A 24,533-nucleotide genomic window follows, 5' to 3' on the forward strand; every position below is an offset into this window, starting at 1 on the left:
CAACATTAATTATTTTCAGGCCAAAAAAACATGTTAATTATTAATTTATGTAGAAGCTTCTTTTTTTTTTTGGCTGTCCAAGATATCCCTATAAAGCGCAATTATGAGATTAATCTTTTAAAAAATCTAAGCATCATTTAAAGGATTGTTTTCTCATGTAATACTTTTTTGTACACATTTTCAAGAATCAACCCTTCAATAATGTTTAAGGGGTCCACGCACTTGGTAATATAGCAGATTTTTTAATCAGATATTTTTTCATAAAATGATTTCATAATCTAGTAAAATGATTGCTTACCTTATTATTTTAGTCTTATATTAATTATGTAATATTTTATAGTTGGAAAAAATCATATGCTCTCTAAATTTCACTCCAATTTTATTGTTTGTCAAAATAACCGTGATGAAATTGTGAATTAAGGAATAAACAATTGATACAGACATGAAATAAATAATACAGTGAACTGAAGTAGATGGTATATCTTAATTTTTTAATTGCTTTTTATTCAATATAAAAAATACCATGATGACCTCAAAATCCAAATTAAGTTAATGAAGAACCAACAAAATATACTTTTTTATAGAGTCACTTCTCTAGTTCTCTATGGCGTCAAGTGAGGTTTCATAACCATCAGGAGATGGTCTTTGGCAAACGCATACATTGCACTTCATGAACACGAGTGTCACTGGAGGCATTTCAAAGCACTACGAATAAACCAAAAAAAAAAAAAAGGTGCTACATGAACATAAGTTTTTTCGTAGTGTCCCTTTCCATGTCTCAAGTATATGAAGCCTTTAATTTAGATGTTTTATTCTTTTTATATTTATTATTCATTTTAATCATGAAAGCATTATACACAAAAACAGTGTTCTTAGCCCCAAGAAAAAAAAAAGAACACTTATTTGGGCTTCGGCCCAAAAATTATTTTCGTTTATCTTTAGTTTAAAACATAGTTTTTATTAGATCATCGCTTTACTGCCATTCCTATATTCACTCTTATGTGACATAATTAATATTTCACTTTTTTTCTAAGTAAGAAAAAATATTAATTAATTTGAGTAATTAAATATTGAATAAGTTTTTTATTATAATGTTGCAATAGTTGATAATAATCAATCATCGATCAATTGTTTGGTGCTATAAAATACATTGGAGGCGCTAATTCATCATATTCATTGATGATAGCAATAATTATTGATTCAGGTAATTTGACACAACCAAAAAATATAACTTAATCCGTGCAGTTGCATGGAATTTAATTATGAAAATAACACAAAATTTAAAAATTTAAATTAATTGATCAAAATTAATTTACAATAATATCAAAATAAATTAATAATAATAAAACTATAACACTTGCATATTCTAAGTTTACATAATACATTAATCATCATTTGCAATTGAAATTGTCTGATAAAGTCAAATAACTGCATATTGTTTTATAAACTTTTTTGTCTCTCTTCATTTTCTCAATGTTCTTGTTCCTGAAAATCCAAAATACAAACATTTCTATTTGAGAATAAAATCTAATATTGTTTTGTCAAAACGTTTGGATCAATGAAGATTTGGATTTGAATTTAGTCCAAATCTCTGTTTGGATACATAAAAGTTTATAAATTTAGATTAGGTTCAAGTCTTAATCCATTTCTCATTACAATTTCTTTTAAATTTCAAATTTCCTCTATACTTACTTTGGTTTTAAAATTCTAATCACTTCAATCAACCCAAACAATACCGAAATGAATTTTAAAATGTGTTCAATATTAACAAGATTTCACACTAATAATAATCCCTGTCATGACAAAAAAATTTTAATTTATCCATTATCTGGTAAAAAAATTATGCTATGTCTTGGGCCAAGGGGCGATGGAGTTCTAGAGGCTACTATTTACAGTAGGTCTCATAAATATTTTTAAAATTAAAGTACAAATATTAATTTAGTCAATTATAAAGAAAAATCCCAATTGCAAACTAAGAATTATTTAAAATTTATACATCTTATTTGTAAGTGAAACTCTTAAAAATTTACAATTCTTTGAGTTATGATTTGTAACTTAATTTTCAGAAAAAAAAATTGGTAACTTAGGAGCTGTTTGTTTTCTATTTTTAAAACTATTTTTTTTTATTTAATATTTTCAAAACAAAAAAAAATTGCTTGGCTAATGGTTTTTTAATTTCTGTTTTGAAACTGTTTTATTTTTTTGTTTTTAAATACAAAAAAAACAAAAACATTTTAAGCTGTTTCAGTTTTCATTTTTTTTTTAGTTTTTTCGTTCACGATTCCTACTCGATCAAAATCGTGCCTCGTCATTTTGCTTTTGCCTCACCTTTCTTCTTTGTCGCTCTGCCTCTGGTCTTCATCGCAGCCTATAGCTGTCGCCACCCTTCTCGCCAGCATCACCTTGCACGGTGCTCCCTCCTTTCGACAAGTCTGTTACTAGTTTTTCTATGGTTACTACTCATCCATCGCTTTTCATCTACATTTGTCTTCATCACATTTCATTTTTTTTTACCCTTTCATCTTCTCGGCAATGATGGCAAGGATGCAGTCAAAACGTTTCCAGAATTGTCGGCGTTCCATCAAAGCACGTACTTCCTGCACAGTCCATGACTTGGCACAACCTAGACACAAGTCCCTGACTCATCTTAGACCATGGAAATTGTTCTGAAACAATTTGTGCAGCGTGTCGATGAACCAAAAGAGAGCGTTTTCACTTCCATTCTTGTACAAATCTCTACCACCGAGTCGAGTTCAACAAGGATGGCAATGGAATCCAGCGATTTCACAATGTCTTCTACCTTCTACTTCGTCTTTTCTTTGAATCTCTTCCTCTTCTTCTTACTGCATCTGGCTGAAGCTATCAATGGTAGAAATTGAAGCTCATGACCATAATATTTTGTTGGGTTCAAGTTGGGTTACCCTGCATGGTGGAAAGGATTTCTCTCCAGATTTTCTTTTTTTGGCCAAATTTCTTGCATAGATTGAAGTTGAAGAAATCACAATCCAAACACTAATGGTTCATAGGAGATATTGATTTCCCCTTCTTCCACAAATCTTTTTTCGTTGAAGGGACTATTTTCTATCTTTGGATTTGATCTTCTTGTGCTTGACTTGGAACTAGTTTTTGTTCCCCCCCCCCCCCGATGGGGGCTACATTGACAGTGGTGGAAGACAACGATATCTGAATTAGGACTTTTTTTATGATGGCATTTTAGTTTTTTTATATTATAATATAATATTAAATAAAATAATATCTCAATTTCATATACATACTAAACACATTTTTAAAATCCACATCCATTTCTATCAAAATCAAACAAATTTTTATTAATACTTTAGCTTTTAGAACTTATTTTCAATATTAATATTGCCAAGTAGGTTTTTTTTATTCTAAAATTGTTTTTAGATTACACTACCACCAAACAAGTATTTTTTTTTTTATTTTTTTTCAAAAACAGTTTCCAAAATTGTTTATAAAACGACTTTTAAAAACAAAAAACAATAACAATAACAAACAAGCCCTTAGTTATCAGTAATTTTCCTCGTCAATGCTTAACCGCCATTCGTTTTTTTTAAAAAAAAAAAGAAGAAAAAAATGGGGGGCCACTACATCGAAGACCCTGGTCTATTTGATGCCGACAATGATAAGACCTAATAAACTTGGACAGAGGATACAAAGCCTCCTACTGGCTTTAGCATTAACTCATTGAAACATCCCTTTTAACTCATTGAAACATCCCTTGATGTCGTCATTAAGCCACTATTATTATTATTTCATGTTTTATTTGGTATTTGCTATTACAAGCTTTAAGTGCCTATACTGTTTGGTCAAGTTATTGAAATTTTAACCAAAAAATATACAATTTTCAATTTTTTAAATTAGTCTCTTATTTATTTATAGAATTTCTATATTCATTTATTAATTTTTAAACATCAAGTATATGATTTTGGATTGAATCTATCAAAATGTTCTCATGCATCGGCCCAATGTAATAAGTGTAGGCTGTAGCTAATTTCAAAATACAAAAAACACCTTAAATGACTAAATCCTGAGAGGCAATGGATTTAACAGGGAAATATATTAAAAATTTTGAAGTATGTCGGCTGGTTTTAAAATTTGGCAAAATTAGACGGTTCAGTCATTTAATTTTCCAAAAAAACATTAACTGTCTTAATATTTGTCAATTGCATATATTCAATAATTGTGTTAAGAGACAAGACACTTTCAAGTTTCAACCACTACTTTTATTTATTTATTTATTTATTGCTTTGTTTCTACATATTTTACCTTCACTATTACTTTTCACGTGATATCCATCAGGTCCAGTTCTCCAATCAAATCTTGATGTACATGTGATTTTTTAATTAGTAATGATTAATTTTACAAAATTTTGAAATTTTATTCATGTAATTTTTTTCCCCTCTAAAACTCCATTATAGGGCACATGGGCATGCGCTTACTAGAGCCACAAGCGCAAAGTGAATCCAATGTTTCACATTATGTACTCTTAACAAAACTGGGATCACCGCTACTAGAGTTGATATGATTACAACCGCTGCGAACATTAACCAAAAAATGAGAACCATGAATAACACAGAAGAAACAAAGGAATGGAAGACATACGCGATCGCAAACCACTGTGAGGACCAGAAATAGCATGCGTTCACTATGGCTATTTTTTTTTTTTAAATGAAGATTTGACGAAGACCGGCAATTTTATATTGTAGTGAATATTAAGCTTTAATGGAATAGCAAGAGCATAAAGTTAGAGTAACAGAGATGAGAATGTTAAGATGGATGTGTGGATATACATGCAAAAACAAAATTTGAAATGAGCAAATACGTGAAAAAGTGGGCATGGCACCTATTGAAGAAAAAATAATAGAAAATCGTTTGAGGTAGTTCAAACATATAAAGAAGACCACAAGAGGCACCTGTGAAGAGGGTGAAACAGATAACTTTGAGCCCTGTCAAAAAAAGACAGAGGAAGACTGAAGAGAATACTTTTAAAGATTGTTGAGCAAGACCTTTTAATTAACAATATTTCTAAAAACTTAATAAATAATATAATACAATAGCGTATATAATCCATATAGCTGACCCCACTTAGTGGGATAAGGTTTGTTGTTGAAGATTAGAAGAGTTCTCACTATAATTATCACATGCATGTATTTGCTATTATCAAGCGTTTTTGGAAAATTGAAAAGGGTCAAATGATTTTCAATACCTTGTTACCTTAAACCCTCTTGTTTTTTTTTCATGCATTGTCATGCCAAATATCCTGCTTGAAACAACCAATCCATCGCTTTATTAGTGGGCATGTTATTGCAATTTTCTCGAAACACTTAATAAGAAGTTCAATCTAACCACGGCTATAATATGTAATAATGGTTTACACAATCAAGCATAGCAGAAGAACTTATAAATGGTAGTCAGAATCTATTTTTTAATTTAAAAATATATAAGAATTTTTCCTCAAAGCGTAAAAAATTTATATTTAGTTATATTCATTCAAATTTCAGTTATATTTATCTTTTTCCTCGTTGACCTCACATCTATGTATAGTTATACTCCACAATTCAATTACTTTCAGTTATTTAGAATACATATATTAATTATATAAATTTTGATGTCTAAAAATTATGTAATTAATTTAAAGTTATAGATATAATCTTTTAATAAAAATATAAAGTTCTTTATTTTATTTTTTAAAAGAAAGATTTTATATCTTCAAAAATTAATAAATATGATAGATCATACTATAAAAGCTCAACTAATACAAAATAAAAATAAATAAATGATAAAGACTTAATTGAAAAATAAATTGAAATTTTAAGATGTTGATTAACTTTTCCAAAAATACAAAACAAAAGAATTACACTAAAAGACCAATTTTTCAAGTGTGTGCAAATCATTAAATTATTTGATTATATGATGCATACTTAACAATGATTAAAAATCCTGATGGTAAAATATGATATCTCTACTTTACTTTCTTTCCCAAACAAATATCCATTGATTACTTGCAAATTAAACAAGTTTATAAAATTTTAAAATCACGATAGAGAGGAACAACACTATACTATATATATACAAGTTTCACAGAATGTGATTATTTATAAATTCATTGTCCAAAATCAGTATAGGCGTGTTATACTAATAAATAAACAAATAAATACATTATAAAATAAACGAACCAATAAAGGGACTAAGGTCATTCAAGCTAAAAGCCTAAATAAGATTTGTGTGATGGCTACTGCAGTCACACAGTATTCATCTACCTAGAAGCTCTTCTCTCATCTTAACAATCATTTATGCTTTTATTAAAAAAAAAAAAACTTTCTCTCTCAAGTTCAATATTCAAAAAAAAGAAAGGTAAATTCTTTTTTTAATTATTAAAATATTAATCTATAATATGTTAAAAGGTAAATTCTTAACAATCATTTATGCTTCATTCCAAAGGATAGAAATGATATCTTAACAGTTGCTACAAGCAAGCCAGAGCATTCGGGTCATGTGAGGGGCGTTAGGTATGGTGTAGGCATTAAGGACTACTTTGGAGCACCTGCACGTCCCAATTCAAGAGGTGTAGTAACTAGAGAAGAGCTTGATATATTGATATTCACTGTGAGGTAGCAAACTAAAATGAGTAGCAAACTAAAATGAGTTTGAAGCTTCATTTATAGCTCAGCTTCTACAAATGAAAGAGCAAATGAAGGAGGAGATGATGAGCATGATGAGCTCACGACAGGAGACAACTGCTGAACCAGTTCATATGTCTCTTGCATTTCATAGTACAAAGGGAATAATGTTTTTAAGCATGTGTCGAGGGTCCTTCTAGTGACAACATTGGTGAACTATGTGAGATATTTCTAGAAGATCTTGATAAATGCTTGGTTGCTCTTAGTAGCATCTACAGCTTGGGGTCAACCATCCACCACAAGCAAATTCAAGATGATCAAGTAAAAGTGGTGGTTGCAGATCCAAAAGTGCTAGATGCTTTGGTTCCATTCCCTACCGATGAGGTGAAGACTACGATTAAAGTTGTTGGCAATTTTATCCTATGGCCCAAGAGACTTGTGAGTTTGGTTCAAGCTGTGGTATGAAATTTCATAAATTTTTATTATGTAACAACTTTCTAATATATGTTTTTTATTAACTATTTCTTGCCTTTTTATTATGTAGAAGCTTTCCTTGTCGAATCTCCCGAAACTTTCACAACCCTTATTGACTTTGCATCAGCAAATGATCTTAATGACGTATGATTTATCATTCGAATTCAAGAGTTTAGAAATGGATCTAAAGGTTGTGGGTAAGAAAGACATGATAGTGACAATTGAACGGGAAGATTTGGTTCGACTTCTATCGAATAATCAGCTTACCACACCACACATTGAATTATTTATGATGTAAGTATGTTTTTCTTTAATATAATTGCATTATTGTAAGTAAACTTAATCATCAAGTTTAATAAACTAATATAATTGCATTGTTGTAAGTACCTTCATCACTTGTACATTACATTGGGCAAAGGTGATAAGTTTGGATTCCTTTGTCCTCATCACATGACAGAGAAAGTTAATACTCCAGAGTTAAGGGCCGCGTTCCTCTAACAGAGAATATGTAAAGTCAAAAAGGACATTTTTATAGCTCCATATGTGCGCTCATAAGGATCAATTTATAATTAATAGTTTTTTTCAATATGGTTTTACTTTAACTTGTATCATATTTAACAGGGACCATTGACAGTTATTTGTTCTTTCAATGAAGAGCAATACTGTCATCTTTTTATGCTCCCTCTATTACAAACTTAGGAAAGAAATGAAGAAGACAATAGACTTGTAAGAATACTTTTACTAAACTATTTAATTTAATTTTTTTGAATATTTTTACTAACTTGGTGATCTTGATCATAGGGCAATGAGAATAGATCAAAATGTAGTCTTACAAAAGTATGGACGTGAGCTCAAGGATCCCACATGGATTGAGCCAAAGGTAATGCTATACTTTATTAATATGTTCAATTATTAAGATTTCTTACTCATTTTTTATGATTTATTCTTATACAGATTCAGACAACCGGTGAGGACGAACTTGTGCGGTCTATATGTCATGAGACACATGCTCAATATTATCACATTAGGCATGACCAAATTTACAAAAGAGGTAAATATATTTTTAAAATTTTTATTTTATTATGTTATTTGAGATTGATTAATACGCCTATTTTATGAATCAAATTTTAATGTTCGACAATTCGAATGCATTTCCTAAAGCTAAAATTGAAGACATTCTATACATTGGGCAACCTATTTTGTGGAGAACTTGTGAAGTTTTTTGTTACTTTTAGACATGTTTTAATTTTGATAGTTGACACAATTTAGACAATTATTAGTTTTTTTAATAGTTAAATAGTTTTGTATAGTTGATAAATACTTGATAAACAATTGTAAATGAAATGAGCTGTCTGATTTAGCAATTTTTATGCACAGAAATGGCAATTTTGACAATTTAGATAATTGTTAGTTTTTTTAATAGTTAAATAGCTTTGTATAGTTGATAAATACTTGATAAACAATTATAAATGAATTGAGCTATTTGATTTGGCAATTTTTATGCACAAAAATGGGTAAAATTAATAAAATAAATATAGTATAAAAAAATTAAATACTTTTTACACCAGTTATTACCATAACCGCTGTAGAATATAATATTTTTTACATCAGTTATGGAAATAACTAGTGTTAAAAGTAGACTTTTAACATCGGTTGGCATCCCAACTAGTGTTAAAAGTTAAAGTAAATTTTTTTTATTTTCTTGTATGTAATTTTCAACATCAACTTTATAACCGATGTAAAAATATTAGTTTTTACATCAGGTTTATAACTGATATAAAAAGAGAGACTTTCTACACTCCCTGGAACAACATCGCCTATTTAACCGCTGTAAAAAGTCATTTATACTAGTATATGGCCGATTCACATTGATATATAAAGGGTTTATCATTGATATACAAAGAGTTTATCATTAAAACTTTAAAAATTTAAAAATTTACAAGGAGTTTATCATTGATATACAATGACATATCATTCACAAATATAATAAACCGGCCATAATGAAAAATATAATAAATGTTAAGCACTAGTAAAATTGACAAATATTTTTTGTTAATTTCTCAGCGATAGTAAAATTCACAAGTGATAGCTTGTGATTCACAATTGACTCTTATAATTTTCCAACTAACATTATAAATAATTTCAAGTATATTTTTTAAATTTTTTAAGTTATTTATCTATATATTGATAGTAAAAAAAATTACAAATGATTAGCTTGCGATTCACAATTGACTCTCGTAAAAATATTTTATATTTTTTAATGGAGGGAGTATACAAAATAATATTTGAAATTACTCCCTTGTGTAACCATTGATGTTGGTGTGTTTAAAAGGAATCCCTTTTCTATTAACTCTAATTCATTACCCCCTTTTTTTTTATTAATTATGACAAATAGCATGATGCTAATTTTTCATGTTTGCATGTCCTTATAACTTCACTCTGTTTTGAATTAGATTTCTATAATTCATTTTGTTTTAATCACCCTCTTATAATTTAATCGATTATATATGTTAATCCCAAAAATGTAAAATTTTTGAAATTTTTTTAAAATAAAAGTGATTAAGAAGTTGTATACTTTTTAATATATATAACTTTGAAAATAATTAATAATATTTTTACAATTTAGAATTTATATACAGGTTATGTTTTCTAATTTTTCATATATATGGATTTTTACAAAAATTTTAATAAAAATGTAAATATTGTATTAAATTAACTTTTTTTCTTTTTTAGCCAAAACTACTACTTTGAATTTATATAAATTTTAAAAAAATTAATTATTTATTAATAATTTCAACCTCCAAAAGATCTAGAAGATAAAACTTTAAGAATTGAGTTGAAATAAAATAAGTTACAAAGATTTAATTTAAAATTAAAAAACTATAAGAACTTATAGATAATATTTTTTAGTGTAATATGTTTTCTATAAGAAATCCTTACCACCTAGATTTAATGTAAAATGTTCAAATTCATGATATAATATATTTTTTGGTACTGCTTACAATATAAGGCCTTCAACTGGTTTTAGTATCAGCTCACTGAAACATCCCTTCAATGTCGCCATTGAGCACTATTATTATTATTATTCGTGTTTTTATTCGGTATTTGCTATTTACAAGCTTTAAGTGCTGCCAAATATCCTGTTTGAATTGTACAACCAATCCATTGCTTTATTAGTGGGTATGTTATTGCAATTTTCTCAAAACACTTAATAAGAAGTTCAATCTAATCACGGCTATAGTATGTAATAATAATTTATACAATCAAGCACAAGAACTTACAATCAGAATCTATTTTTTAATTTTAACAATATATAAAAATTTTCCCTCAAAGAGTAAAAAATTTATATTTAGTTATTTTCATTCAAATTTCAGTTATATTTATCTTTTTCCCTCGTTGACCTCACATCTATGTATAGTTATACTCAACAATTCAATGACTTTCAATTATTTAGAACACGTATACTAATTATATAAACTTTGATGTATAAAAATTATGTAATTAATTTTAAAGTTATATATATAATCTTTTAATAAAAATATAAGTTCTTTATTTTATTTTTTAAAAGAAAGATTTTAATCTTCAAAAATTAATAAATATGATAGATCATACTATAAAGCTCAATTAATACAAAATAAAAATAAATAAATGATAAAGACTTAATTGAAAAATAAATTGAAATTTTAATATGTTGATTAATTTTTCCAAAAATACAAAACAAAAAATTACACTAAAAAGACCAATTTTTCAAGTGTGTGCAAACCATTAAATTATTTGATTATATGATGCATACTTAACAATGATTAAAAACCCTGATGGTAAAAATATGGTATCTCTACTTTATTTTCTTTCCCAAACAAATATCCACTGATTACTTGCAATTTACCCGCACAAAATATAATGGTAGCAACAAGGGTACTATACTACCAACGGCTTAAACAAGTAAAATCACCATTGAGAGGAACAACACTGTACTATATATACAAGTTTCACAGAATGTGATTGTTTATAAATTCATTGTCCAAAATCAGTATAGGCGTGATATACTAATAAATAAACAAATAAATACATTATAAAATAAATGAACCAATAAAAGGACTAAGGTCATTCAAGCTAAAAGCCTAAATGAGTAAGATTTGTGTGATGGCTACTGCAGTCACCCAGTATTCATCTGCCTAGAAGCTCTTCTCTCATCTTAACAATCATTTATGCTTTTATTAAAAGAAATAAAAAAAAAATTTCTCTCTCAAGTTCAATATTCACAAAAAAGAAAGGCTAATTCTTTTTTTTTAATTATTAAAATATGTTAGAACAATATATGCCTGTTCATTGAATCTGGAGGATCCCATATGACATATAGCAGCAAAACTAGGGATTCAGATTCAAATGTCAGGGAATGAATCTCCCAAGTAGTCTCAAAGTTCCCATAAAAACCCATAAAAAAGCACATAAAGCAACAAGAACTGGCAAGAAAAGGAAGATCCCCTTTCCTTTACCTGCTCTCTTCATAATCACATTTTCATTGCCTGAAGCAACAGGGCAGCATCGATGCTTGCCTGCTTCACATTATCTCTCACCCTACTAAAGCTAGACACCCGCTCAAGAGCCCGATTTGCATTTTCTGCAGCTCACGCAGGAGTAGTAGAAACTAGCAGATATTAGAGATAGTCTATATGTTTTTTCCTTTTTGTCTTTTTTTATATGACAGCCACTTCAAACAAGCTCAAGTCACATTAATGTTAGTATCGAAAGCTCTCAAAGATGCCACAACACTAATAGTCAAGGAAGGTTTCTGCCATGCATCAGCAGGCTATCAGCCAATAGCAGTCAACTTCAAAGAGTTCAGCACAAATGAGATGTGAAGCTCGCAACTCCATTTAAATCAAAGATAGTAAAATCGTTATTTTGGAGTTGAGATAAACCACCAACTCTGTTTCTGGCGCTGATGAGTGTACCTGAGGTTGACGAAGAGAAAGAAACATTAGCATGTTCTGTTGGACTCATGATATGCCTTTCATGACGCATCCGGAGTTCACAACTTTGATCCGCATTGTCCCCAAGGGGTAGAGATTGATAATGCTGATTGACAACATTACTCTCCAAAGTATTCACATAAGGATGTGAAGCAGTTTCCTGGTCAACATGCCCCATGTCGCGAAGAAACATCTCTGCATCATGGGACAAGTCAAATGCACTTAAATCCATCTTCAAACTCCAAGTTCTCCACAGGATTTCTATTTCTGGCAATGCTGGTTCAGGATCAATGAGATCGTTCATTTCCAAGAAGTCATCCTCATGAAAGAGAGGCTCCTCTAACTGAACTCTGGGAGCAGAAGAAACTTCAGGTGCTTCAGAAACATGCATGTGAGAGGTAGCTGATTGGCTGTGGTCATAGCAGTGACCACTTAAATGAAACATTTTGATTGGCTCTGCAATTGTCGCTTCCTTTGCAATTTGATCCTCCACAGCACTATCTGTTTCTTCAGCAGGAACCTATAATGGATGATCATTAAAAACAATGGCTTGACCGAGTAAAATAGAAGACCAGAAGCACAATCACATATACTCTCAATCTCAGACAATATTCTTTTCTACTTACCCAAAGTCGATGCAATGTCATAGCTTTTATCTTGGCATGACTCGTGTAGGCTAACATTCCTTTGAGAGCAAGATTTTGTAAACTATCATGGGGTTCCAAGGGCTAGAGAACAATATCTTGAAAACTACCATGGGAAAGGAAGAGGAGAGAATCCTCGCCCAGTGTTCCTTAGCAACTTGAAAGTTCAGAATTCCATTTCTCTGTTGTAAGCCTGGTGATATTGGCTGAATTTTGAATTACAGTGAATCGATCATTATTTAGGTGAATATTCCAATCCATGGCATTCATCTATATTGCTTGATTTTCTTTTTGGTTGTTTGACATCACATTCTCCACACACGCACAAAATTCTCATGATAATTATATATGGTGATGAATGATTGGCTGCTAATGCTCTTTTGCTTCCATGGATAAATTTGAATTGTAATATGAGACATATATATATATATATATATATAGATCTTTAGCAATTTGTCTATTAATTAGATGACAGCATGAAATGAAAGAGGAAGTCTCTGTTTTTCTCTGTTTGGTCTCACTCACACAGAATATTGGATGCAATAATATTGGACTAATATTATGTACCATTAATAGTTTGCAAAAACAAAATTAACGAACAAAATGCTATTCTAACCAATTAATGATAACCCCATGATAGTTTGTAAAGGCCATGTCTTAGTTCCCTCAATTAATTATTTGATTAGATTTGGTCCAAGAAAAATGGATCAGCCTATCAATGTACAATCCAATATGAGAAGTCCAACAATATCCAATGGCAACAGTAACAACAAATTGAATTAATAATGATAATTTTTATCCAAAACACATCAACAAATTCATAATTTTAATTTGGTCCTTTGCCACGAGTTCCATGACATATAAAGACGTATATCCAATTCCTTATTTTATCATGACCTTCCTTGATTCACGTGCAATTAATTTTACGTGGGACAAAAAATATTATGAGAATCTACTCCTCATGCTCGAAAAAAAAAATTATAATCAATTTTTTAAAATTATATCAATCATTTAAATTGAATTGATATAGATGCATTAATTTAAAATTTATTTTCATATATATATGGAGAGAGATGATAAATTTTCAATGTTTCTTGTCTATAGATTTTTGTGCATCATAGATAAGGTTAAATGTTCGATCTATTCAAATAAAATAAAAATGTAAAAAATAATTTTATAATTTCATTCATCAACAGAAAATACATAGTAGTCATCACTTGAAATACATCACTTTAAAAGTAATATTGAGATCAAAACTAATCATATTTGAAATAAGATATACTTAATTAGTTAATAATTGCCCATTATTTTTTACATAATATTAAGATAATAAAATTAATATAAAATTGAAAGCATACAAAGTTTTCACGAGAATCATAAACTTAATGTGTTATATGAGAAATATTAATAAAAATAATACTACAAAATAATAAGCATTCACAAAAATAAAAAAGAAAACATGTGTTTGTCGGCTCAGTGGATTGGATAACTTGATTGGATCTGCTAAACAGCTAGACCACTTGTAGGTGAAATGTTGGCAAAATTAGTGACTAACAATAAAATACGTTTAGTATAAGTGCATTAAATATATTAAATAATAATGTTTATGGAAACAATATGTGTTAAGAAAACATACTAAGATATCATGCCTGCTTGAGATGGAATAATTTTGAAATAAAACATGGAACCACATTTAATGCCAGAGTGTAACTCAATGAATATGATTATTTTAAATAGGAGAACACCTATGTGCAATATAAAAACATGACATGATCGCATACCTCAAATGAGATCAAACTAAATTTAATATTCTTTTAATTGAATTTCAAATATTGATTAACTACAAAAAAAAAATTTAAGTTTAGGATTGTTTTGGCAGGACAAATTTTAAGAAAAACCAAACTCTTTGAATTGAATTTCAAATTAAATTTAAACACATTACAGTATGATAGTGTAATTTTTTAAATTAAGTAATAAAAATTGAAAGAAATGGTAGAATGAAATTATGAATTCATTGATTTAGGCTTACAAAAATTATTTTTTAATAATTATTATTATAAAAAAAATTATTAGTTTGAGGTTTGGTTCATATCACCTTTTAGTTAAGGGTTGATTTGCACAAGCATGTTGCTCTTGGTTAATGAAAATATGAGTATTATTTTCAGAGTTGGTTGCTGGATTGTATTGTTAATTATATTCCAGATGTTTTTTCGAGCAGTGGGGGCTCATGTTAGGTATGTTAACATCTTTTATGTCGTTTCATATCTAAAAGTGATTTATACCAATTAACCTCTGCTAAAAACTTCAACATCATATATATATATATATATATATATATATTTATTATATTATATATATTGGCCCGACATATATTTTATATATAAATTAAATATGATACAAAGATAATAAAATTAATATAAATTTTAAATAAGGTTAGAAAAATTGAAATCATATAAAGTTTGCATGAAAATCATAAACTTAATGTATTATATGAGAAATATTAAAAAAAACATATAATACTACAAAAAAAGCATGTTGGGGCTAATCGTTGGATTGGATGACTTGACTAGGTCCACAAAACAGCTAGACCCCTTGTGGGTGAAATGTTGGCAAAATTAGTGACCAACAATAAAATACAAGAGAAAGGCTTGTATACTTAACATATTTTTTATTCAATTAAATCAAAATATATAAAATTTAATATATTAATAATATTAATAACAAAAATTTGTTATACATTAAATAATTTATAAAAGATACATATATGTCTTGGTTTGATTAAAAACAAGTATTTTAAGTATATAAGTTTTTTTTCCAAAATACAATTAGTGTAAGTGCATTTAATATATTAAATAATAATGATTATGGAAACAATATATGTTAAGAAAATATACTAAGATATCATGCTTGCTTGCAATGGAATAATGTTGGAATAAAACATGAAACCATATTTAGCGCCTGACAATGCCTCGATGAATATGATTGTTTCCATTAAAAGAACGCCTAAGTTCAATATAAAAACATGACATGATCACATACCACAAGTGGGACCAAACTAAATTTATCATTCTTTTAATTGAATTTCAAATATTGATTAATTACCAAAAAAATTTAAAGTTTAGGATTATTTAGGTAGGATAAATTTTAAGAAAAAACAACTTCTTTGAATTGAATTTCAAATTAACTTCAAAAAAATTACAATATAAAAGTGTAACTTTCTTAATTAAGTAATAAATAATTAAAACAAATAGTAAAATGAAGGTGGTGTTAAAATTTTGTTTAGTGCTCTTAGCCCCAAAAAAACTACAAAAATAATAGTAACAACCATTTGTTTGGGCTTTGGCCCAAAAAATTTTAAAAAAAAGCTCATTGCTTTCCTACTCTCTCTATATTCACTCTTTGTGACATAATTAATTATTTCCCCTTTTTGCTAAGTAAGCAAAAATATATAAATTAATTTGAGTAATTAAATATTGAGTAAGTATTTATTTAATAGTGTTGCAATAGTTGATAATAGTCAATCATCAATCAATTGTTTTTGCTATGAAATACCTTATGCGCGCTAATTCATATTCATTAATGACAGCAATAATTATTGTTTTAAGTAATTTGTTACAACAGAAAATATAAATTAATTCGTGCAGTTGCATGGAATTTAAATCTGAAAATAATAAAAACTTTAAAAAATATAAATTTAATTTATCAAAAATTAGTTTACAATAATATCAAAATAAATTAATAATAATAAAACTATAACACTTGCATATTCTATTTTTATATAATATATTAATCATCATTTGCAATTGAAATCGTCTGACGGAGTCAAATAACTTCATATTGTCACTATAAACTTCTTGTCTCTCTTCATTTTCTCAACGTCCTTGTTCCTGAAAATCCAAGATACAAACATGTCTATTTGAAAATGATGTCTAAAATTGTTTTGTCAAAAGAGCTTGATGTGTGATTTTAAGTTATGGTACGTTTGAATCAATGAGAATTCAGGTTTGAATTCAATCCAAATCTCTCATTTAGATACAAAAAAATTTATACTAGTCCATTTCTTGTTACAATTTCTTTAAATTTTAAATTCTCTGTACCTAATAATTTGAAATTCCAGTCATTTCAATCAACCCAAACACTACCTTGATGAATTTGAAAATGTGTTCGATGTTAACAAGATATCACACTAATATAACTTTAATTTATCCAATATCTGATAGCAAAAATTATGTTATGTCTTGGGCCAAGTAATCAATACCATTTGCGTTTAATTGTACCAAAAACAAAACAACTGTTTTAGCCTTCTTCTTTTAAGGGAGAATGGCAGTAGTAAAGTTCTAGAGGGTATTATTTACAGTAAGGTCCCAATACATTTTTTTTTTTGAAAAAATAAATTACAAATATTGATTTAGTCAATTATAAAGAAAAATATCAAATACAAACTAACAGTTGCATTTAAAATTTAAATATTTTATTCGTAAGTGAAACTCTTAAAAATTTACAATTCTTTGAATTGTGATTTGGAACTTACTTTTCAGATAAAAAAATCCAACTAACTAAATTATCATTAGTTTTCTCTTTCAATACTTCACTGTCATTCTTCTTTAAAAAAGAAAAAAGAAAAAAAAATAATGGGCCATTACATCGAAGACCCTGGTCTATTTGATGACCACAAATGATAAGACCTAATAAACTTGAACAGAATATACAAAGCCTCCTACTGGCTTTAGCATCAACTCATTGAAACATCCCTTCAATGTCGTCGTTAAGCACTATTATTATTATTTCATGTTTTTATTTGGTATTTACAAGCTTTAAGGGCTGCCAAATATCCTGTTTGAATTGCATAAATAATCCAATGTTGTATTAGGGTATGTTACTGCAATTTTTCTCAAAATACTTAATAAGAAGTTCAATCTAATGAGGGCTATAATATGTAATATTAGTTTATACAATCAAGCCTACCACAAGGACTTATAAATGGTAGTCAGAATCTATTTTTAATTTTAAAAATAAAAAAAAATTCCTCAAAGAATAAAAAATTTATATTAAGTTACTTTCACTCAACTTTCAGTCATTTACCATTTTCCCTTCGTTGACCTCACATCTATTTATAGTTATACTCCACAATTCAATTACTTTTATTTATTATTAGAATACTACTAATTATATAAATTTTGATGTATAAAAAATGTGTAATTACTTCTAAGAAGTTCTTCATTTTATTTTTTAAAGAAAAATTCAATTCAAAAAATTACTAAACATGATAGATCATACTGTAAAAGCTCAATTAAAACAAAATAAATTATAAATACTTAATTCAAAAATTAACTGAAATTTTAAGGAGATGATGGTTAATTTTCCCAAAAATAAAAAACATAAAAATTACACTATAAAAAGACATTTTTATTTTAAAATATGAGTATGGCACAATTCTCTATATAAAATGACATTTTCCTATTTTTCAAGTGCGTAAAAATTATTAAATTATTTGATTTTATGATGCAAACTCAGTATTTATAGATAAAAACCACTTAATAACAAACAATGATTAAAAACCTCGACAGAAAAAAATATGATATCTCTACTTTATTTTTTTCCCGAACAAATATCCCATCGATTACTTGCAACTTACCTGCACAAAATATAATGGAAGCAACAAGGATACTATACTATATATACAAGTTTAAACAAGTTAATAAAATTTTAAAATTACAATAGAGAGGAACAACACTATACTATATATACAATTTCACAAGAATGTGATTATTTATAAATTCTTTGTCCAAAATCAGTATTGGCGTGTTATACTAATAAATAAACAAATAAATACATTATAAAATAAATGAACCGATAAAGGAACTGAAGTCATTCAAGCTAAAAGCCTAAATAAGTAAGATTTGTGTGATGGCTGCTGCAGTTACCCAGTATTCATCTACCTAGAAGCTCTTCTCTCATCTTAACAGTCTTTCAGGATTTTTTGAAGGAAAAAAAAAAAAAAAAAAAAACTCTCCTCTCAAGTTCGATATTCACAAAACAGAAGGGTAAATTCTTTTTTTTTCAATTATTAAAATATGTTAGAACAATATATGTCTGTTCATTGAATCTGGAGGATCCCATACGACATATAGCAGCAAAACTAGGGATTCAGATTCAAATGTCAGGGAATGAACTCCCAAGTAGTCTCAAAGTTCCCATAGAAACCCATAAAAAGGCACATAAAGCAACAAGAACCGGCAAGAAAAGGAAGATTCCCTTTCCTTTACCTGCTCTCTTCATGATCGCATTTTCATTACCTGCAGCAACAGCGGCAGCAGCCATGCTTGCCTGCTTCACATTATCTCTCACCCTACTAAAGCTAGACACCCGCTCAAGAGCCCGATTTGCATTCTCTGCAGCTGATGCAGGAGTAGTAGGTATTGACTCAAGGAAGGCCCAGAGAGCAGAAGACAGTCTACTTGTAGGAACTTGTCTCACACTGCCACTTTGATTACGGTTACCTTCAGTAGGCAAGCTGGCAGATTCATAAACCACACCTATACATATGACCAGAAACTAGCAGATATTAGACATAGTCTATATGTTATTTCTTTTCTTTTTTTTTTTATACAACAGCCACTTCAAACAAGCTCAAGTCACATTAATGTTAGAATCGAAAGCTCTCAAAGACGCCACAATACTAATAGTCAAGGAAGGTTTCTGCCATGCATCAGCAGGCTATCAACCAATAGCAGTCAACTTCAAAGAGTTCAGCACAAATGAGATGTGAAGCTCGCAACTCCATTTAAGTCAAAGATAGTAAAATCGTTATTTTGGAGTTGAGATAAACCACCAACTCTGTTTGTGGCGCTGATGAGTGTACCTGAGGTTGACGAAGAGAAAGAAACATTAGCATGTTCTGTTGGACTCATGATGTGACTTTCATGACGCATCCAGAGTTCACAACTTTGATCCGCATTGCCTCCAAGGGGTAGAGATTGATAATGCTGATTCACAACATTACTCTCCAAAGTATTCACATAAGGATGTGAAACAGTTTCCTGGTCAATATGCCCCATGTCACGAAGAAACATCTCTGCATCATGGAACAAGTCAAATGCACTTAATCCATCTTCAAACTCCATGTTCTCCACAGGATTTTCTATTTCTGGCAATGCTGGTTCAGGATCAATGAGATCGTTCATTTCCAAGAAGTCATCCTCGTGAAAGAGAGGCTCCTCTAACTGAACGCTGGGAGCAGAAGTGACTTCAGGTGCTTCTGAAACATGCATGTGAGCGGTAGCTGATTGGGTAGGGTCATAGCAATGACCGCTTGAATGAAACATTTTGATTGGCTCTGCAATTGTCACTTCCTTTGAAATTTGATCGAGCACATCTTCAGCAGGAACCTATAATGGATGATCATAAAAAACAGAGTTAATGATCAATCATGCCAAATAAAATAATGTAGCAACCAATAATGATTGAATTACGAGAACTGCAAGTTAAATTATGTTTAAATGACATCATGCCAGAAATTAACATGTAGCAGTAAAGTCATCATAAGCTGTTCAGAGAAAAAAATGGCTTGGCCAAGTGAAGCGGAAGACCAAAAGCACAATCACATATACTCTCAATCCCAGACAATATTCTTTTCTACCTGCCCAAAGTCCATACAATGTCATGGCTTTTATGGAATGTTAGCCTACATTAGTCATGCCAAGATCAGAGCAACGAAGATAAAATTGATGAATAAAATCACCTTTCTACAAACCGCAACCACAAAAAGAAAGAAAAAAGCCACAATTGAAGTGATACAATAAAAAGAACAAATATTGAGATAATGATGGACCCAGTGATAATCAATTTACAGTGTTTATGTTAGTAAAAGAAGAAATAATAACAAAGTTTGGTCAAATGTCTCACAGTGTGTGTGAATAGAGAAGAGAGAATGATTTGGTTTCTTCATGGGTTTTAGGCATAATGAACGGGAAGAGAAAAAAAGGAAGATTTTCCAAGGGAGGAGACCAGTAGGCATTTTGAAACCAGGAATCATTGCTGTACTTCTTTTTTCTCTCTTACAACATGCTTCAGCTAAATATTTGTTCTGCCACCTATTCCTCCCCATTTCTGTCAACTGAGAAGGATAGGCAGCTTATGCATAAACAAAACCAGAGTTCTGAAGGTTCCATCAGAAAACGAACCTGAGGTAAGGCAGGACACAGTGAAGGCAGGTCAGGAACCAGCTCATCCATCATTCTTTTCAAGACCTCATCAAGGTCAAGATCAAACAAAGGCTGCGCTTGACCATTACAAGTCCCAGTGTGAACAGAAGGACCCTCATCAACTTGTGAAATTGGAGCCTCATCAGCTGAATTAACATTAACATCTACAAAGTCATCATCTCCCCATTCTTCTTCTATAAATGGCGCACCATACTGTTCACCATTTTTAGGACCAGGTCCGCTTTTCTTGAACACCTTGTAAAGGGCATAATAGTCCTGATAATTTTCATATTAAAACACAAAGTTTAGTAAATAATACGTTTTCACTATCAATATGAGTTTGAAAAGACAAAAAAGAAAAGTTAGAAAAAGCAGAAGGGACAGTTGAAGATGACACCTTAAAATTTTGGCATCTTGCAACTTCTTCTTCTTCTAATGTGTACTCATGCATAACCCAATCAGTTCGCTCACCATGTGGTGCTCTACCTCTATAGAAAACCAGGGTCTTTTTCACCCCAACTGTCCGAGAATTGTAGGTAATGTTACGATCTTTTCCTGTTGCTTTCCAGTATCCATATCTTGTTGCTCGATTAGTCCTGCCACTATTAGGATACTTTCTATCTCTAGGGCTGAAAAAGAACCATTGCCTATCTCCAGTTTTCAGCACTGACTGCCCTACAAAATGTTCCAATTATAAGCAGATAAGCAAACGAGAAGGTTGACAAACAAAGTTAACTGATCATATTAAAGGGTAAAAAAATATTCGAAATTAAAAGTCACCATTCACGCTGATGAAACACAAAGAAGAAAAGCTAATGTTGGATATAAATAAGGACAGAATGGCTAGAGAGATACGGGCATGTATCTAACATTCTCAAGCATTAAGACATCCGCAACTTCTTTTTCCAAACCACGACTTCCATAAACGGTTGTCTTGCACACAATATCAATCCTAAACAAAATCAGAAATCCATTAATAACCTTACATTCCAACAGGTACTTATGTCGAGAGATTTGTGCGGAAACTAAAAATGCTTGTCGGTATGTGATTCGCGCAAGAGGTCTGAACACACCCAGATAATGCCTTGTTCATCAAATTTAGCAACTAATTATCAATCTGATATCACAGTCAAATCAAAGGAATAGAAACTCATCCAAACGCCAAACGATCAAAACGCATTCGCAGAATCACATGCCAAATAAACAATAATTTAAGCTTCAACTGCTTCCTATTCTAACCAATTCGAACCACAATAACATATTACACAATAAAATTCACGGACAAGAAGATCTAAGTTCATACCCTATTTAATATCAAACCGAACAAACAAAATATAAAACCCAAACCCTAACACCAACGACCCGCAAACCCCCCACCGAAAAAACCAAAGTCAACGCCTACGCAAACAAAGATGATTTCGAGAGTAGAACAAATACCAGGCAATTCCTCAGGATCCCACTTGTAGACATCAATTTCACGAATTACATCGAGCTTCAGCTTCCTCCTACACATCTTCCTCTTCAGATAGTACATGACTAGTTCCTCATCGGTAGGATGGAACCGAAACCCCGGCATCGAAGCCATCATCCGGCTGAAACACTCTGGAGAAGAATCCGACGCCACCGTCATTTTCGATTCAATCCCGAACAAAAAGAAAAAAACGAAATTCCAGATTTCCCACAAACAAAAACCACTCCTTGGATCCAAAATTAGAATCAAGAAGCCACTAATCAAAAACTACATGATCCGATAGAAAATCCTAGGGGTGAGAGTGAGAAATCAGAGACAGTGTGATCGTGTGAAAGAGGTCGAAATGAATTTCCGCGACGCTATCGAATGAGAGAGATAAAGGGCTTTGTTCGGACTTAGGGATAGTGTTGCGGTCAAACAAGCAACTGGGCATTGCTCGGTCTACCAGTGGCCCTTGAAGAAGTTTCCCGGAAGCGCCAACGAGTAAGAGAGAGTGAAGATTCACTGATTCAGTAGTTTCGGGACTGAATGGTCCTGTGACGTCACCATGTGTGACAGCCGCCAGATCTGAGTGTGTTGGATCAATAGCAAAGAAAATCTCAACCGTCCATGTTAAAAGTGGAAGGTTTGAATCTAATTTTATTTTATGTTTTAGATTTTTAAAATTTAATATTTTAATAAGAATATAATATAATCTTCACTCAAAAAAACATAGAAAAAAAATTATATACTAAATATTATATGCTAAATGCATGAGATGCTTATTTTCTATCAAATGAAAGCATATATATTTTATATATTATTTATTATACAATAAATTCTTATTCTTGTTATCAATATTCTTAACACTTTAAATTTACCTGTTCATATTTGATTTTTCCCAGGAATATATTAAGTGTATAAAAATAAATATTTAAGTATTTTTCAATAAAATGTGAATAAAGGTAATTTTTTTATAATTGCCGGGTTGAAAAAATTGATCAGGTTTTTAACTTAAAAATTGGTATAGGTAATGTTTCAAATATTGGCATGAAAACCAAGTTTCATTGGAATCAATTTTTTTTTTTTAGCAATCCTTTTGATTTGGCTTCAATATTTTTTATGGTCAAATTAATCAAACACCATGGATTGATCATTTTTATATATTTATTATAATATAATTTAAATAAAACGAAAAATAAATGGATATTACACCTCAAATCTCAAAATATAAATAAATAAAAGAACGTGAACAAAATATATTAATCAAAAATTAAAATAAAGACAAACTGAGGGTATTACAGAGAAAGGTGATTCATTTTGGATTCAATGAAGGCTGATTAGAGTGTGAGGCTTTAGAGAACATGGTCTTATGGTGGACTTTGGTGCATGTGATTATACCCACAAGTGTGAACATGGTTTCATGAGGGAATTGTTTAGGATTGGTTGGTTTGTTTCTTCCAAGTTAATTTTAGCTCATGTAGTAGGAAAGGTGGACTTTTTATTTCGTTATATATAAATTGTATTTTAATTTAGTTTTGTCAATTGACAAAATAGTTCTAATGTTATCCTTTAGCTGTTCAAGTTAGTCTTTCTTTCCATCATTGAAAAAATTTAAAAAATAAAAAAACAACAACAAAAATCAAATCAAACTTAACATATTGCTGACCATAATTAGAACATGTGTTTTAATGATAATGAAGGGACAAAATTTTGAAGTTGACATTACAAACTGAATTATTCAATTATTGTTTTTTTTTTAGGTTACATACTTAATTGTTAAGTTTTAGATGGAAATAAAAACAAAAGAATAAAATTGAAAATATTATGATGATAAAGAGATTATACATAAATCATCACCCAAGTGTTATGGTCAGTCATCTGGAAAAAAAAAATTGACAATGTAATTTTTTAATCTTATTTTTAATAGAATTTGAAGGTTTTAAATCTTATTTTATTTATGTTTTAGACTTTAAAATATATTATTTTAATGATAATAAAATATAAAATAAACATACTTTTTATAATTTTTAATTTTAAAAATTGATCCTATTTTAACTTAAAAATGGTGTAAATTTTGTCTAAAAAATAAGTATGAAATTCAAGTTTCATAGGAATTGAATTTGCAATTTTTTTTTAACTTT

At 29.7% G+C, this 24,533-nt stretch overlaps 2 protein-coding genes across 2 annotated transcripts; both read right to left on the reverse strand.

Annotated features, from left to right (window-relative positions):
- Window positions 1-11,629: 11,629 nt before the first annotated feature.
- On the reverse strand, window positions 11,630-12,774 carry LOC129286452 (uncharacterized). The gene is made up of 3 exons (XM_054922414.1): window positions 12,718-12,774; window positions 12,074-12,611; window positions 11,630-11,739 (listed from the first exon to the last, which is right to left on the reverse strand). The coding sequence occupies exons 1-3, from the start codon at window positions 12,772-12,774 to the stop codon at window positions 11,630-11,632; spliced, it is 705 nt and encodes a 234-aa protein (XP_054778389.1).
- Window positions 12,775-18,774: 6,000 nt separating this feature from the next.
- On the reverse strand, window positions 18,775-22,838 carry LOC129286967 (NAC domain-containing protein 17-like). Its single transcript, XM_054923080.1, has 5 exons — window positions 22,377-22,838; window positions 21,337-21,614; window positions 20,919-21,215; window positions 19,598-20,123; window positions 18,775-19,271 (listed from the first exon to the last, which is right to left on the reverse strand). The coding sequence occupies exons 1-5, from the start codon at window positions 22,567-22,569 to the stop codon at window positions 18,889-18,891; spliced, it is 1,677 nt and encodes a 558-aa protein (XP_054779055.1). The 5' UTR covers window positions 22,570-22,838; the 3' UTR covers window positions 18,775-18,888.
- Between the last annotated feature and the right edge of the window lie 1,695 nt (window positions 22,839-24,533).

The sequence above is a fragment of the Prosopis cineraria genome, unplaced genomic scaffold (assembly GCF_029017545.1).
Source record: "Prosopis cineraria cultivar Desert tree isolate PC_DT_omini unplaced genomic scaffold, ASM2901754v1 PC11, whole genome shotgun sequence".
Taxonomy (NCBI): domain Eukaryota; kingdom Viridiplantae; phylum Streptophyta; class Magnoliopsida; order Fabales; family Fabaceae; genus Prosopis; species Prosopis cineraria.

Excerpts from the sequence above, each read along its gene's own strand:
- LOC129286452 (XM_054922414.1), bottom strand. The coding sequence starts at position 12,774 with ATGTTAGCCTACACGAGTCATGCCAAGATAAAAGCTATGACATTGCAT. Across the intron at positions 12,612-12,717 it reads TGACATTGCATCGACTTTGG|GTTCCTGCTGAAGAAACAGA; the intron begins GTAAGTAGAAAA and ends CATCCATTATAG. Across the intron at positions 11,740-12,073 it reads TTTCTCTTCGTCAACCTCAG|AAAATGCAAATCGGGCTCTT; the intron begins GTACACTCATCA and ends CGTGAGCTGCAG.
- LOC129286967 (XM_054923080.1), bottom strand. The coding sequence starts at position 22,569 with ATGACGGTGGCGTCGGATTCTTCTCCAGAGTGTTTCAGCCGGATGATG. Across the intron at positions 20,124-20,918 it reads TGTGTCCTGCCTTACCTCAG|GTTCCTGCTGAAGATGTGCT; the intron begins GTTCGTTTTCTG and ends CATCCATTATAG. Across the intron at positions 19,272-19,597 it reads TTTCTCTTCGTCAACCTCAG|GTGTGGTTTATGAATCTGCC; the intron begins GTACACTCATCA and ends TCATATGTATAG.